General features: G+C 45.1%; 1 protein-coding gene across 1 annotated transcript in view; it reads left to right on the plus strand.

Moving 5' to 3' along the window:
• Positions 1 to 17,500, plus strand: part of scfd2 (sec1 family domain containing 2) — a 148,461-nt gene that overhangs the window by 10,689 nt on the left and 120,272 nt on the right. Inside the window, exons 3-4 of the mRNA XM_069680209.1 lie at positions 4,712 to 4,839; positions 15,375 to 15,550. Coding sequence (XP_069536310.1) covers positions 4,712 to 4,839; positions 15,375 to 15,550 — 304 coding nt within the window. The remainder of the gene's footprint in view (positions 1 to 4,711; positions 4,840 to 15,374; positions 15,551 to 17,500) is intronic.

A 17,500-nucleotide genomic window follows, 5' to 3' on the forward strand; every position in this document is an offset into this window, starting at 1 on the left:
GTTGCTCAGCTAGATTGCTTCATCCCACAGCTGTGAAACAGGCTGTAATGTAATCTATGAGGCTGAATGCGCCGGATCAAAGTACGACCACTTAAGTTCTTGTTTGTGTCACTGACAGGCTCGGAGTGGTATTCTAAGTATCTGAGAACATTACAGAAAGGATCCCTACAGAGATAGACCTGTCTATTAAAAAATAAGATGCTTTTTTGAGACCAGAAACAGCCTTTACACCGCTCTCTTCAAAGCCACCAGACTCCATTGACAAAAACAGCCATTTTACCTCACAGAACATGTGAGAGCCGGTCTGCCACTGCCTCCATCAGTTTGTTATTTTTGTGTGTGTTATTGTGCGTTACACAAATACTGTGTATTCAGACTAACTATAAATAACAACAAAGTCACACAATTAAACAAAAAACCCCAACCCATCGAGGCAGCTGGAGATCTTCAACTCCCATGTTGTACGGAGTAAAATAACAGTTTTTTCAATGGAGTCTGGTGGCTTTGTAGAAAGTGATGAATCAGCTGTTTCTGCTTAAAAAAAGAACAATGTTTTAATAAAAAAGGATCTGTACAGATTCTGTAACGGTTTTTGACACTTCAATAATAATCTGAGCCTGTCAGTGGACGTACTTGGATCAGGAGCACCCTTAGATTATGGTGCAGCCATTACAGCCCGGTTCACAGCAACAACCCAAAATATTTAAAAAGGTTTAAAACTAGTGGATTTCCTCTGTAACACACCATGAATGTATAAAGGTAGAAACTTCCTGCGCCTCAGGGCTGGCCGATGTGGCCAACATGTTTTATTTTTCCACGATAAAGAATTCTTCATATCTCAATAACGATATTTTTCACAATATATCATGTTTTCTAGTAATTTAACAAATAACGAGTCTATATGAAATAACCACATGGTAACGCCTGTTTTTATATCAGAATGACGTAAACATTTCCGTACAGCAGCTCAGCCGCTGGTTTTGTGACATCACGTTAGAGACGATAGAGAAAAACACATAGAGACATTTTCATATTGTTTTAATGATACATATTGTCACATGGCCCAGCCCTATCCTACAGTTGTAAAAAGAGTCATCGGTAATAACTGCTTTTAAATTCCAAATCAAACATTAAAATTGCAAACAGCGTCGACACTGTGTCATCTCTCCGTCTTTAGTCGTTAATAAACTTTTATTGGAATCGTCCCTGGTGGAAAATGAGAGCTGCCTGTACGTCTGCGTCGGAGTGTTTCACTTTCAGTCTTTCTCTCCTCCTCTCCCACTTCCTGCACAGCTCCTCTCCCTCTTTTCTCTCCATAAATCCTCCGGGTCATTTGTCCCTCCTCCAGGACACACAGACACTCAAGGCCAGGGCTGCTTCTGATCCACCTCTCTCTCTCTCTCTCATGTACTCATATACATAGGGACGTTTACAGGAAGCAGGCAGTGTGTTTTCACCCATTAGAAACACTCAGTGAAGAACAGGGCTGCTGTAACATGAAGTACTCGGATCATCTGAATGATCTGCACTGGGGAACAGATCACAGGCTAGTCCTCTTGAACACATTCAAACTAGTAACATTTCTGTTTTACCATTTCAAACATACTTACAGTTGTTTCTTTTCAATTTTCAATTATTTTTATTTGTATTTATTGCAAAATAATAACATTTATTTGATGACAAATAGTCCAGCTTTTATTTGCAGAAATCTAAGATCTGTCCCTGACACTTATGCTGATAACAGAAGGCTTGCTCTTCTCTGATTTGGTTATTGTTCACAGGCCGACGAGCAGCTTAAGAAAGGACATTGGAGTTGAAAGAGAATGTCTACAACCAGAGATGAATAAAAAGCAACATCTTCCTCAGACAATAGCTGTTGGGTCGATGCGTTAGGCCTCATTTGCGCTCCACAAAGACGGCTTTCCTGCATGCAACCGAAGCCCGATGAAATATGATTAGTCATACTCCGATTACAAACAGAGACCAGAACAACGACTGACATCTGACCGGTTCTGCTTTCATATGCAGATATGTGTTTGTAAAGTTACAGAAACAATAAAACAGTTCTGATTACTTTCATAAAATTCATAAACATCCAAGTTTTCATCTTTCTACACTAAAAGCCTCCATCTGAGCTGTTAACAGCAGCTACATCAAATGATGCAGGATGATGGGACACTGCGAAAGAGTTGCTGCTCCTTTAACCTTTTTTCTTTGAGCAAGTTTACTTTCATGTGTTGAGCTGCCGGAGACGCAGAACTCTCAGAGGCGTGTTTCACAAAGAATCCTAAAGTTTAACTCGACTAGAGGCAAGTGAGGAAACGTGTTCTTTCTAATGTTCAGAACATTTCATCGATGGTATGTATGTAGTGTGACTCACTCCTGAACCACGTCCGAAATACTGATTCTAATCCTGTGTTTGTGTGTGAGTGGGAGTCAGCGTGAAGAAATAAACACAGAAATGTGTGTTCACACACACACACGCACACACACACGCACACACACACACACACGCACACACACACACACACACGCATGTTGGACCCGGTGATGAGGGGGCCACAGGATGGGGAGAAAATTTAAGAAACCCTGAGTCAGAACGGTCGGAGCCATTCTTTTCTGCTGCATCACACACTTCCAGCAACACTATCCCCCTCCTCACCCCTCCTCACCCCTCTTCACCCCCACAGGCATTAATGAGCTGGACCTGGTCAGAGGTATTTCATCACTGGGGCTCGTACGTGTTCATCCTTTAAGGTGGTACGCACATCTTTCTTTAAGTTACAATAGTAGAAGTGAAGTGCTTTTTAATGGCACAACACTGGTTACACATGTAGTGGGGTTTAGTTTGAGCACACACACGCACACACACACGCACACGCACGCCCACACACTGCCCAAACAGCACAATCACTATCATGCTGAATGCAAGTCAAGAGCAGGAGTGCCCCCTTCAGGCCGAGTCGGATCAGCCTGCAGCAGACAGAGACACTCTGCACTTACACATGGCCAACGACACGCGCCCCTCATCCCAGCCCCCCCCACCTCTCTGCCATAGTAGTTACTCAACAAGGTTCCTGGCTGGTTATGGAACCTGTCTCACACCCTGCCAATATAAACCTCACCCCTCACCCCTTACTCCTCAGCCCCCGCCTTCGTCTGACCAAATGGCCCGGGGGAAAGCGTCAGGGGAGGGGGCTGATGTCGGGGGGTTCGCTCGGCAAGGAGCCAAATGAGAACCATATTTCATCCAAACTCTGCCGAGGCTCTCCGTCTTCCAAGACAACACACGAAAGCACGGGGCTGTGTGCAAACATACACACACGTACCCAAACACACACGTGCCGCACACATATGGCCCGGTCAAGTCACGCTGCTGGTATTCCAGCCACGACAAGAATGTGGGACTTGAGCGTTTGCGTAATCGAAGACGTTTTAATAATTCACCGAGGGGCTGGAAGGTGTTTTTCTGAAGCTGAGAAGTTTTCCAGAAACGACAACATCTCAGAGCTCTTGACCAACGCACGACTTTATGTTCATGTGCCAGTTTCAGCACGACCAAACAGGAGGTTGTTATTTAATACCCACTTTTATTTGTTGTTTTCCTACTGTATCACTTTTTACACAAGACTCCGGTCCCGGGCTGAGTCGTGTTTGCCGGTCCGTGCGTCTGGTTCCAGTGTGAAGATGGCGGCCGTCCCAGTGTGAGCCCCTCTCTCCTCCCCATCCAGCCTCGGCCCAGCGTCTGGAACAGATTACATCTGATATTAAACACATGGCAGCAGTTAGAAAGGAGAAAAGGCGAGAGAAGAAAAAGGTTTAAAAAAAAAAGGAAAGAAAAACAGAGCAGATTTGTCAACCAGCTCCCTCCTACCTCTCCCCTCGTTGGGCCCGTGTAGCCCCTTTTCTTTCTTTGTCTCCTTCTCGCTTCAGTTTCTGGTCACTCCTGAGGGTACAGAGGAGATAATGTCAGTCTATCTGTCAAAGCACACACAGATGTCGGCTTTGATGCCCTTTTATCCCGCCAACAAAGTGTCAGAGCCTTTAACGGGACAGGAAATCTGAGAGGAGAGCGATGGAGACAGGGGAATAAAATATGTAATAGTTTGAGCTTGAATTCAGAGATAGGAGTCATTTTTTAAGATAAAGTGTCGCTCGCAATGAAGCTCCTCCGTGACACTTTTTTATCCTTCCATGCAAAGACTCGAAGCTGCTTGCTTCCTCTCCTCCTGGCAGATGGTACTACTCTCACACACATGCCTCAGTCTGCCATTAGAGACGTGGATCAGTGTGTTTCATAACCTCGCAGATAACGAGACGAGGGACTGAGATGAACCCTGAGATGGTATCAGGAGGAGCCTCGGTGTCCAGGCTCTGTCAGGATGTAAGGACAAAGCTGAGGAATGTTGTCATGCAGACGTTTGAGGTGGATTGAGAACATTCCTGATGTTCCCTTCGCTAATTTCAGCTTTTTCCTGTGAGGGGTCCCGCAGGGGAGTCACCGCTCCCCGACCAGCAGGCTCCAGGACTGGCTCTCAATCACGTCCACGTCGTCCTTTTTGTGTTTATACTCGGAGTCCTGCAGGCTCTGCGGAAACAACAGGAGCAGGAGCAGCTTGTTAGAGCAGAAAATCACAGCACAACCTCCATCATAGTGTTGTTCTTTATTTTCCCATGACTAAGTGTGCTGTGTGATTGTTCTAACCACCAGGTCGTCTGCAGCACAGTCACTATGGGAGGCCATGCTGACCAGTAAACACAAAGAGGGAGTGATGGAGGTCCGTCGGCATCTAGTGGAAACAGCCAGCAAGGAGAAGCTGCCAATCAAGATGAGCATGGGTAAGAAACAGTTGGAACAACAGGATCTTGTTCTCTGTTTAATAAAAACTCACATTCACAGAAAATAAAAACCAATAAACAAACAAATAAAAGCATCAGGAGTAAATTCTTAGAGACGTGAGTGTGCAGTGTTCTGGAGCAGCACCATAGCGCCTCCTACGGAGATGCAGCTCCTCTGCTTCTGCCGTGTATTTGCCCATGTGGCCACAGAGGAAATCTGAACCACATGTTGGCTCCATGACACACACTCACACACACTCACACACACTCACACACACTCACACACACTCACACACACTCACACACACACACGCTCCCTCGCACACACGCTGCTTTTGAAAACTTTTGTTGTTTGCTAATGAAGCAGAGGGGGCTGCAGCGAGGGGTGAAAATATGTGCAGGCACGCAAAAAATAAAGTCATTACATGTTCAAGTGTACAGTGCCCTCCCGCACGCTCACCTCTACGCTACCCTCTGACTCACATAGGTAATGGATGTCCTACACTCACACTTACACACACACAAACACACACACAGGGCTAATATGCAGGTTAGCATCTGGCAGAATGGGGGGGGTTAAAAGGGAGGGGCAATGTGGTCCCTCAGCTCCTATAATCTATGAGGTAAAGAAGGTCTCGTCGCTCGTAACAAGCAGGTTGTAATATGTTGGAGGTCACACACACACACACACACACACCCCACTCTGCCAAGCATCTGCAGACACATGGTGGTTTGCTTTCACACTTTTGTGCTAAACAGCAGTCCTTCAAATCCTGGATTGCTTTCACATAGTGGATTTGTTCGAACAAATGCACCACAACAAGAGATTAAGCTGCAAATGTAGACAGTACAAAGCGAAGGGGAGTCGTAGTAAAACGTAATCCTTCAGGGCAAACGCATCCAGTCAAAGTACGCCCACTGAAAGCTCTTGCTTTTGTGAGTGTCTGACAACATTACAGAAGAGATCTATGCAGAGGTTGGCCTTTTTTCTGCAGAGGAAGATCCTAATTCTCAGCCAGAAACGGCCCTGTAATTGCTCCTTTTCAAATCCACCAGACTCCATTGACAAAAACAGTAATTTTACCATGCAGAGCCCTACCCGTGCTGGTCGACCGCTGCCTCCATCGGTTAGTTTGTTTGTCTTGTTGTTTAGCTTTGGTGTTTTAAATTGTTAGCTGGTATCAAACGCAGCATTGTATAACACAAAAACAACACAGAAAAACAAACTGTTGAAGGCAGCGGTAGACCAGAAACTCCCGTGTTCTGGGAGGTAAAATGTCAATGGAGTCTGGTGGTGTTGACGAGAGCGATGTAACAGCTGTTTCTGGCCAAGAAAAAGCCTCCTCATCTTGAACAAAGAGGTCTACCTCTGTAGGGATCCTTTCTGTAATGATGACAGACATGTTAGATAGCAATCAGAGCCTGCACTTTGACTTGATGCATTTACCCCCAAAGATTACATTACAACCATTGCAGCCTGTGTGAGGTTGCTGCCTGCAGCAATCTACAGGAGCAAACATGTTTCTAGCTACATGTTATTTAGACCCTTAAAGTGATAATCTCGAAGATTTTTGTGTAAATAAATGTTAAGTCTCTATCTATCACCGAATGAGGTAACACAATGGTGACTGAGCCTATGGCCCACTGATGAAAGCCTTTGCATTTGCATTATATAGTATTATTAAAGACTGGGTGTCTGTGGCAACATTCATTAAAAAAATCTCAAGCGGCGCCCAGTTAGTGACGCGTTTCCATCAGCCAGTAGTGGTTGGTCTGTCAGAGAGGGTAGGCGGAGCTAAGCGGCTGCTTTTCCGCTCTCTGCAAGTGTTGCGAGTAAACAGTAATCTACTATGGCTGAACAAACAAAGAAAAGATGGATGACTACAGACACAACTTCAACAAGAAGTGAAAATCCAAAGAAGAAGAAACAAACTCGACGCTCAGATGAAGCAAACAGTCTGAAAAGGAAAGCGACCGTCAGCCAGGAAAATCAAGAGTTACAACCGGAGCCAACCGTGGACGTCACACATGCAGCACTGTCTGGATATCTGGGAAGTGTGCTCCTGTAATTACCGTTTATCGCCACAGGTGCCGCCAAAGAGAACGCATCTGAGATCTTTGAGATTACCACTTTAAATGTGTAAAAGAATTCCCCCTTAACGCTGCTCTGGCTTGCTGACTGACAGTCTGTTGACTTCACGTCTTTCCTGAGAGAGAATAAGAGAAGAGTGAGGAGCGATGGGGGCACTGTGCAGCTCCTCACACACTGAACCTTTATACCCCGACTGGCAGAGGACCAGATTCCATGAAGCCCCTGAGCTCCGAGCGAACCCCCACAACGGTTCCCATCCTGCCCACCAGCACCTCCAGCAGAGTCCTCAATCCATCATATGAGACCGAGCTAAACCCAGGAACACAGAACGCTTAGCATTAATACCTATCTGCTCTGTGTGCCCACTCGCTCTGCAGGAGAGCTGCACTTTTCCACGTTCTCAGTCTGCTCGGTTTATGCAGATCAGGGGAGAAAACACTCGATCTTTACGGTGCAGACCCTGAATTCTCACACTCACACTTTCCTCCAACTTGGCTTCTTTTCATCTCAACAGGATAAGATCATCCAGAGAGAGACAGAAAAAATAATCCACTTCTCAGAGCCTGAGTATGACCCGTCAGGTTTTTTTACAGCACAATGGGATGATGAAATTCCCTTGCTGTTATGTGTATTTGTGTGTAAGTGTGTGTGTGAGTGTGTGTGTGAGTGTGTGTGTGAGTGTGTGTGTGAGTGTGTGTGTGAGTGTGTGTGTGGTTTCGCTGCTGAGTCCAGTGTTTATCTTGTGTGTTTTTGCTCTTAGCAGGGAATTAGTAAGACAGCTTTGGTTTCATCGTCCTTAAACATGCTTTTATCTGTTCATCTGTGCACATGTGTGCGTCACAAGGTTATGCAGTTTGTGTATTTGTGCGCACCGATCCTGCACAGTAAATGAGATGTGTTGACAGGGCCTCTTTTCCTGTGGAGCAGTCTGAGCTTTAACAGCAGAGAGGAGTGAGACTAAAGCAGACAAATGATTGCATTCATTACTTTGAGCTAATGAGATTTGGGAGCGTGTAATATCACAATAAGTATTCATATTTAAACCTCATCTCTCCTTTTTAATCTTAGTTTAAATGACACACACAATTAGTTAAAGGGCAGAAAGGCTTCTTTCTGGTAATTGATTTTTTGGCTTTGTTCCATTCTGCTAATGAATATAGTTCTGTAATTTCTTGGGACAAGGTTATCGAAGGTTTCATTCAACTTTGTACAAGCAAATGAGATAAAAGCTTCAGCTCAGATCACAAAGTGTGGACGTTTATTTCAACAGGAAACCCAGATTTTTACCGTCATTTCAATCAGGCAGAGATCACCTCATTACAGATGTGTTCAATCAGTTAGTGTAACCACTGGACGGGCCACAGTAACAGCATGCCCTCTCCTATCACTTGTCTGTCCAACAATTTAATGCCATGAAGTTCTGTAAAGACCTCCCAGTCATGGCTCCCAGAAGTCGGGCTGTGATGGTTCTGAATTTCTCTGACTACGCCCCCTTGTGGTTCAGAGGTTAACTGCTGACCCAGCATCAAACCCCCCCCACCCCACCCTCCCGTCACTCACTGTGGTGTAAATGTCTTTATCCTTCATCCTGATCAACTGACGGTCGGAGACTCTGAGCTGCCGTGCTTGCGTGCTGTGGTTTCACGGACACGTATTTGCGCTGATCGTTTACCTTCTTCCTCCCAGCGCTGCATACCAGCCTTTATCGTCTTTCTCAGACAGGTTTAGTTGAACTTTTTTCCTACTCATTTGGGGGCAGTGGAGAAATCACTGCTGCACCTCCTGATTTTTGTTGTGCAAACCTGACACCTGACAGCAGTCAGGTCCATTTCTCCATGTTGCCGCAGCGGCCTGTGAATGTGACGTGTGGCGTTTGAGTGAAGGGGAAAAAACGGTGCTTCACTGCTAATATTTAAATTTTGTGAAGTTTTCACGTTTTATTTTAGCTTCAGTGCATTTATTGAACCTGGGATTCTAAGTAGTCAAACTAGAGGTCTATGATATTTTTTAAAAAAGGATGTTGCAGTCACTGGGTCCTCCCCACAGTTGGTGTCACATAACCACAGTATTGCGGTCATGTGGTTACCGTCACAGCCCTACCCAGAAGATGAACGCTTAAGACTTAGGTGAACTTCCTCCATCACCGCTGTGACATTCACATTTGTACTTTTCAAAAGTGAACGTGTCCACTGTGCTGTCTCTCAATGGTTTGTACACTACTGATTTAAAGCCAAGCGTTGGTATTTTGGCTGTCGCCGCCATCCTCTTCTTTTGGAGACAAAACTGACCATATAAAGACGAGAGCGTGACACAGCCATGGAAGTGTTAATCGCTAAGTATCCATGCCCTACAGCACAATGGTTTTATCACTGACGATACAATCAGACTTATCTTCGTCTTCGAAACATTTGCCCTCCGGTGGCCATGAGAACAAATGGAGGAGTAAGCCATTGAGCCATGATCGCTTGTCATGAAATTTGGTGCAAACGTCTGACGACTTTGGTGAAGCTCAAACTTCTCATCAAAGCTCATCACCAGGTCAAACCTGTTTCACACTGTGCTTTAGGAACAAAGACCTGCAGACATCTGCCACAGCTGCCTTTTTTGTTTAGTGCTAATTAGCAAATGTTAGCATGCTAAACTAAGATGGTATATGTGGTTTACATTATACCTGCCCAGCATCAGCATCTTAGCACTAATATAGCTGTGTCATGCTAACATTTAGCATTAGCTCAGAACAACACTGTCAAAGTACAGCCTCATGGAGCTGCATGGCTGTAGAACCTTTTGTCCTGTTGAAGGTGGAATGATAAGATTGATCCTGAAATCAGTGTATAGACTCGTATATATCATGATCCCTCTTTATTATGGCGTTGCGTTGAGGTCTTTCTTGGCGTCTTCTTTTGGGTAGTGAATAAATCCCCCCGACCAGTAACAGCTCTCAGGGTGTGATGATGGGACTGTATAAAGACTTAGCGACCAGGTGCCAGATCGTAAGCGAGCATCAAAGAGGAAGCTGAGGAGGAGGGGCTAACTTTCAATGTTGTGTTTACGAGCTGCAACCGACAAATGTAACTCATTCTGCCTTAAAGTACACAACAGGAAAACTGCATAAACAAGAGAAAAAGTCCCGGCAGATTGTACGTGTGATCATCAGAGTTTACATAACTTACAGACGGTGAATATTTAGTTATTTTATTATATATATTTTAAGCCCCAAAGTGCTTAAAAACATCTCAGTTGAAGATGAACGTCAGATTAAATGTTTCTAAGACACAAATATAAAAGAAGTTGAGATTAATGTGTCGCTGCAGCCGCCCTCTGCTGTACAGTGACGTCTTGAAAAGAGGCCCCAACATGCATCCACAAATAAAGGTTCCCTCCTCTCAGCGCATAAATAAAGCCTCTCAGCCTTCCTGTGTCCCTTTTCCATGTAGAATTCCTTATGAGTCCGTCCAGCTGCTGAGGCGGGCCACCGCTCTGCTCCGAGCTGACATCAGACATCACTTAGCCTCTGAGTAACCCTCTGCACCTCCAATGCAAGTCATCTTCCAGTAACACGACTAAATCACTGCTGGCCCCTGCTCCGTCTTCACATTGTTCAGGACTTTGATCACGGCTGAGCCTCAGTTGCCACTTCTGCACATCAGGCTGAAATGGGCAGGAGCTCAGCCTTTTATAGCACAGGCCTGAAAATGTGATTAGTTTTATAGATGGTTCTGCAATAAATACACCAAGAAGAGCTTTGACGTGGCCAAAAGGTTCGGATGTCGTCTGCCTCCTTAGGTGACGCTGCGGTAAACCCTCTGGGTGACCTGCAGCGGTCAACAAACCCAACGAGCTGACGTCATTGTGGATGTGATGACCTTCAGTGTTCATGAAAAGTAAAAATCTCTTGTTCTTGTCTTGTTTTGTTCATAGAATTGAAATGTTTTGGAGCTTCTGTTTGTGTTTTGTTCTCTTGTTTGCTGTAAAAAAGATCGTTGCTATAAACCAAAGTAAACTACTAACACTACTAGAACTACTACAACACCCCCGACCTGGTTTGCGGCCTCCTTTTCAAGCCATCAGTTTTGCATTTTGGTCGTCTCCATCTTTGCTCATTGGTGAATATGTTTTGTTGTTGCATTTCAAGCACAAACACTCCTCCATATTCACTGGGAACTATTCCACCATTATTAGAAGACCCATTCTTCTTCTTTTGTTATTTATAGGCGGTTAGCAAACAGCTTTCAGATGTGCCACCGTCTGTCGGTAGCACTGCCTTACAACCAAGCGGCAGTAAAAACAATGGAAAAAATATTAAGATGAGATTAAAGTCACAAGAACTCTTTATGACTATTCAAATATTTAAGATTCAGGACCCATGCCTAGTCGTTGCTCCATCCTGGTTCCTAGAATCACAGGTAGCCCCACCCTAACCCCTCCCCTGCTTACTGGTCTGTGTGACTCTCAATGGAGCATCAGTGACTAAATGAACATCATGCTGTGTTGAAGAAGACTTGAAACTAGAGACTGAGACCATAAACTCATTAGGAACATGTTTACTGAGGGAATAAATCAGGAGAGGAGGAGGAGCATTTCTATATAAGAAGTAAGCGTAGCCTTGAGTCTGGTATTCTGACTGTTGCCATCTTGTTCTTTCAGAGTCAGAAGTGACCATATTTGGACATAAAGTTGGAGCTGAAGAGGAGCGAGGGGTTAGCAAACACTCAGCTATCAGCTGGTTCTTACAAAGCTTGGTTTGCATGTTGCATCCTTTGTTCAAGTAAGCGGTGATATTAATTGGGATGCTAATTTTGGCTTGTGGAAAAAATGAACAACCGACTCCTCAGAATGTCTCTTAGTACGATCGAACACTGATCAATACATTTTTAATGTCGTCATGATAGTGACTTGTCAATCACAGGTAGCCCCGCCCTAACCCCTCCCTGCTTTCTGCTCTGTGTGACTCTAAATGGGAGCATCAGTGACTAAATGAACATCATGCTGTGTTGCAGAAGACTTAAAACTAGAGACTGAGACCATAAACTCATTAGGAACATGTTTACTGAGGGAATAAATCAGGAGAGGAGGAGGACCATGTTCTCATATGGTTTCATAAAATCAGACTTCTTCTTGCAGCCAGTGGTGTCGCCCCCTGCTGTCCATTAGATAGAACGCAGGGTCACTTCAGAATAAGAGGCTACATCCACGTCTGATACACAGTCTATGCCCATAATCACGTTTTTAACTTTGACTTTAACATATAAAACTGAGCAATAGGTATTAAGTGGATTATTTTCTCTGTAAAAACTGCTTAAAACCAGTTCTTTATTTGACATGCAAACGGCAATTTAAGACACGAGTGCGGCTTCTTCTTCTGTCTCATTTATTGGAGTCTGAAAATGAAAACGTTTCCAGCGGCGCTCTGACTGAGACACAATAGTTTGAAAGCACAGCTCAGCTGACAGATCGTCTCCCTGAAACCCGTCCTGCATCTGGCAGCAAGATGCTGGAGGAATCACAAACTGTTTGGAGGGAAGTTTAGTGACACAGATAAGCGCTGAAGCTCGGCCAGCGCTGTTTGATTGTGTAATGGGGAACAGGCTTTTGTGGCTTTCACATCTTAAGTTCTTTCTCCAACATCTCACATTTTCTCACTCGGCCTCATGTGATCGAGCCGAGCTGTAAAGTCTGATATATTTGGCCTACGCGGAACCATTCTTTAGTTGCCTATTCTCAGGTTTGAATTATGCTTGGCCCTGGCTTTGGCCGTATTTCCTGGTTCTGTGCTGAATTATGGTTGGCACATCGCGCTCAGCTTGGTTACACTGCCAGGGTTTTATGGCTCGATGTGTTCACAATAGAGCTTTTCAGGACTTTGAATGTGTCTGGACCGTTTTCTTCACAAATACCTGATATTTAGCAGAACAAACACAACTCCAACTGACTTTATCCATATTGCCCGTACAGTAAGAGACACACACACACACACACACACACACACACACACACACACACACACACACACACACAGACTCAGGAGGAAGTCTATCATGTTTACTCATCAGCTGCTCTGAAAATGAGTTTCATTAGCTCCTCTGGGTGATTCCCTCCAACTTCCTTTCCTTAAAGTTTGGAACTTTTGCCATCCGGTGGAAAAGCGTGTTGTCTTTACCTTTGCACCATGACTCCACATTATATCTAGTTTTCTGGAGCTCTCTGTTGCAGTTTTCCTCCCGCCCGTCTGTTTCTCTTCCAGTCATGTGTTTGGCCCCGCTAAAGAAAACACTGGCCATGTAGTCCAACAGGAAATACTCCCACATCTGGTGCTGGTTCAGAACATCAACATGAAGACGAAGGCTTTATGGGGAGTTAATGTGTGCCCCCCTCTCTGCCCCAGCCCCTGACACAGCCCCTCGTACCTTCAGGCCACCCTGACCACCCCCCCGATCCCCGGCCCTTACACCCTTTACGCCGTCCTTCCTGTGTCTCTGTGAATCTTCACGGGAGGGCCTGTAGGCGGCAGAGGGCCCTAAACTCTGAGAGGAGTCTCGTCTCTCTGCTGCCTTTTTAAAGAAAACCAAACATCCTTCCTGATATCGATTCTGATGTCGGAATTTGTCCCGATCTAAAATCAGTTAGTCTAAAAAATACCCTGCTGTGTTCTCCTCGTTGTAGGTTGATGTCACTGTGATGTCATTGTTGTCTGACTCGGGTCAGATGTTTGTTAAACAAGAACAAACACATACGGAGAATAAATCCCAAAGGACTGCCTTTTATTATCTGGTTTGACAGTCAGTCATAACCGAAGGAGAATGAATAAATAAAGGAGTGAATAACAACTCTTTACAGAGAGGATGTTCTCCTCTACGTCGTCCACCAACGAGCGTCTGAGAGGTTTTAACATGAAACTGCTTTAATCACAGTTTTTATATGATTTGTTTTGTGGACGATGAGACCTCTGTGTATAACTCTGCTCCCTTAAAACTTTTTGAAGGATGAACACTCACTAAACAAGCACAGAACCTAGCAACAAGCTAAGCTAACGTTAGCGTCAGCTTGGCTTGCAGCCCCTCCTGCTGAAGAAAAACACTGAGGCTGCTTTCACACCTAAAGTCTGTTCCATCCGAATCAAAGACAAACTTATGACAGGGTTGCATTTTGCCTCGAGGTTGGTTTGTGTTCAGACGGCAGCTTTCAGCAACGGACCAAATGTTTTTGATTGGTCAGAATTTCCACGTGGGAAACTCCCTGAAGTAAAGAAGAGAGAGAACAAGGAGAGAGAGAATGTTCTGTCAGAGCCCTCACCTCGTCGCTCCCCCACGCCTGCCTCATCTCGCTGCCTGGATGCGTGTCTGTCTCTAACATCCGTTAACAACCCACAATGCACTGTGTTCTGCTTCCTATATTTGGTCCTACTCTAAGTCTGATTATGTTCTCACCTGAATCGAACCGGACCGTGCTTCATGTGGAAACGGTCTTTTCTGGCGGCCATGGTCCGGCGGTTTGGTCCGCACCAGAGTTTGAGTGCGTGTTCTCACCTGTCCAAACAAACCGGCCTCTCAGAGTAAAGCTGTCAGGTGTGAATGCAGCCCTGCGTTTACAATTCTCACATGATGAATCACTGGAATCATTTCCACTGCTCGAGGAACAAGAGTAGCAGGCGGCATCCAAAGATTTAAACCCTCTCTGGTGGCAGCACAAACTGCTGCGCAGGCTGCCGTCTCAGAGCGTGAAGAAGGATTTCTGGTTAAAGTAGTTGATGTTTTCTGGGACTAATTAATTATTGTAACAGATTAGTTTTAACGACATGCATTTGAGTCTGTATCGGAGGCATCTCATTACTCGTATCTGTTTCAGAATAAGTCTAAGAATAAATTAATTATTCTCACAATCTGTCCTCTGAGGAGCTCTTATCAGTGTTCCTGCACTCGGCTTTATGTAGACACACTGAGCGGTGTTTAGTCATTACTGTGACTCACGTAAACACTTCTCTAAAGACTCTGACAGTAATCACCACCTGGAGGATGCACGTATAAAGAGTATTACTCCCTGGCACACACACACACACACACACACACACACACACACACACACACACACACACTGCCTCCTAACAGCCGGCAGAGTTTTTGCTCATTAAGATAATATTATTGTCTGTTTCGGTATCAGTTCCTCCGCTCTGCCCTGAGCTGAGTGTGTGAGCGTTATTAAAAAGGCTGTTATGCTTGGAGAAAGGTTGTGTGTTTGTTCTGTTTCCACGCTCCGCTCTTCCCATCAGAGGAATATCTGTGTCAGTATATGTGCACACGTGTGTGTGTGTCCGCTGCACCTTGAACACTTATGTTTGTGTGTAACAGATAAAAGACCGTCAGAGTACAGCTGTGCCTCAAAATCCTGCATGATTTAAGAGTATTGATCGATGAGTATAAATCAGTATCTTCTTTCCTCCTCTCAGGCCGTGTGACCCCCGAGCAGCTGTGCTCCTACGTGCAGCTGTTCCGGAGCAGCTGGGGGGCGCTAGAGAGTCACTGCGGGGTGCTCCAGCTGGGCCTGGCCACGGCGCAGGCGCTCCGCCACCCCCACCTGCCCCGCTGGGACGCCTGCCTGGCCTTCGAGAGGCTGCTGCTGCAGGTTTGTACTCATCTTACACAAACCTTATATAACAAATCCATATGGGCTCCAGGCTGTGAGACGGCGAGGCGATGAGACAGTGAGACGGTGAGACGGTGAGACGGTGAGGCGGTGAGACGGTGAGACGGTGAGACAGTGAGACGGTGAGGCGGTGAGACGGTGAGACGGTTCGAAAAAATCTGTGAAACCAGCTCTGACTGAAATTATTTTGAGCCTTTTACTGACAAAACTATTTTACAGATGCTCTCTTGTTTAGTTTTTAAACATGTGGATCAAATAACTTCAAGAATGCACATACTGTATGTCAAAGAGTATTCTGTCATCTTTAAACCTGGGTCTTATTTTGTACATATTTTGCGGCATAATCGACTTGTAGGTATAAAACCTTTGTAATGTCTTCAAGATTGCTTCAGCCAGAACTCCTTAAAACAGGCTGTAATGACTGCAGTGTGATCCTTGGGTGCAAATCACTGGATCAAAGTTCGTCCACTAAAAGTTGTTTCCACTGACAGGCTCAGATTGTTATTCTAAGTGTCTGACAACATTACAGAAAGGATCCCTACAGAGATAGACCTTCGTGTTACAGAGGAAGATCCTTTTTCAGACGTTAAGTTGCTCTCTTCAAAGCCACCAGACTCCACTGACTAAAGCAGCAATGTAACCCTGCAGAACGCATAGGATGCTGGTCAACCGTTGACTCGATTGGTTGCTTATTTTGAGTTGCTGTGAGACTTAAGTGTTTTAATGGTTTGGCTCAGATTTAACACAATAGCACAAAGAAACTAACAGGTCAAGGCAGCGGTCGACCAGCAGCTCCTGTGTTCTGCAAGGTAAAATTACTGTTTGTGTAAGTGGAGTCTGGTTGCTTTGAAGAGAGGGATGTAGATAACGGCTGTTTTATGTTTAAAATAAATCTTACCTTAATATAAAAGGTCTGTTTCCGTCACAATCCTTTTTATAATGTTGGAAGGTTATATGTTTTCAACAGTTTGAGCCGTAGGCCGGAGTTATATTTGCGCTCTCGAACAAGACCGGCTGTGTCATGAACCTAACTGTTCACATACTTGTCTATGCACTACTGGAGGATACCTCTAGAGGGCGCACCAGAGAGCTAAGGCCGTATGCAACTACTGTATGTGCGGGCAGTGTTGGCAGATTGTTTCTGCCCTTGAACTGGGGAACATAGCGCTGGGCTGGTAGATGATTTTTGGGCTCCTTCTGTCAAAATTTTTGAATTTTTGGGTTTTGAACACCAACCAAGCCGTCATTTTATGGGCAAAAACAACTCATTGTTTGAGTTGTATTCAAATATTTAATTTAATCTGTTTGTGTGCACTCTTTTCGTGTTGCAATAGCATTTTATCTTGGGTTACTTGATGCAGATATGAAGCTTTGTATGCTTATGATCCATTTTCTGTTCTGTATGTAATGGTTTTAGGGTTTTACAGGGTTTTCTGGTGAGGTAGTGATTTGGGCTGGTTTTGAGGGGGAACCAAGGGGGGAACCTGGAAGCTGTCAATCTGATCTGGCGACACTGTGTGTGAGACACTCGAGGAGGTTACTGTTATGTTAATTCTCAGATCACGACAAAGTGACCGAACTCACCATCAGCACCGTCCCCGCTCCGTCTCTCCAACATGTTCCTCCGTGCACGGACGTAACGCTCCCGGACTTGTTTCCATTTAGTTTTGCAGGTTTCCACAGCAACTCCTTAAACAGAACTTATCTGTCTGCAGCTGTTTGACAGGCATGTTTGTCTCTGTGCAGCGGCAACGACACATCGTACAGATGTGGATAATCGTGGACTTGGTCTGTCAGCTCGTCTTCAGAACTTTCTGCCGTTGTTGTCCCTGCTGCTGTGTCGACCCTGTCTTATCCCCTCTGCCTCTACACTGCCCCTACTGCTCATGTTCACACATCTCGCGAATGTGCTAACTTTTTAGGACGCTC

This window comes from Semicossyphus pulcher, unplaced genomic scaffold, assembly GCF_022749685.1.
Source record: "Semicossyphus pulcher isolate SPU_LCO1_2020_fin unplaced genomic scaffold, fSemPul1.0.p SCAF_4, whole genome shotgun sequence".
In the NCBI taxonomy this organism is placed as follows: domain Eukaryota; kingdom Metazoa; phylum Chordata; class Actinopteri; order Labriformes; family Labridae; genus Semicossyphus; species Semicossyphus pulcher.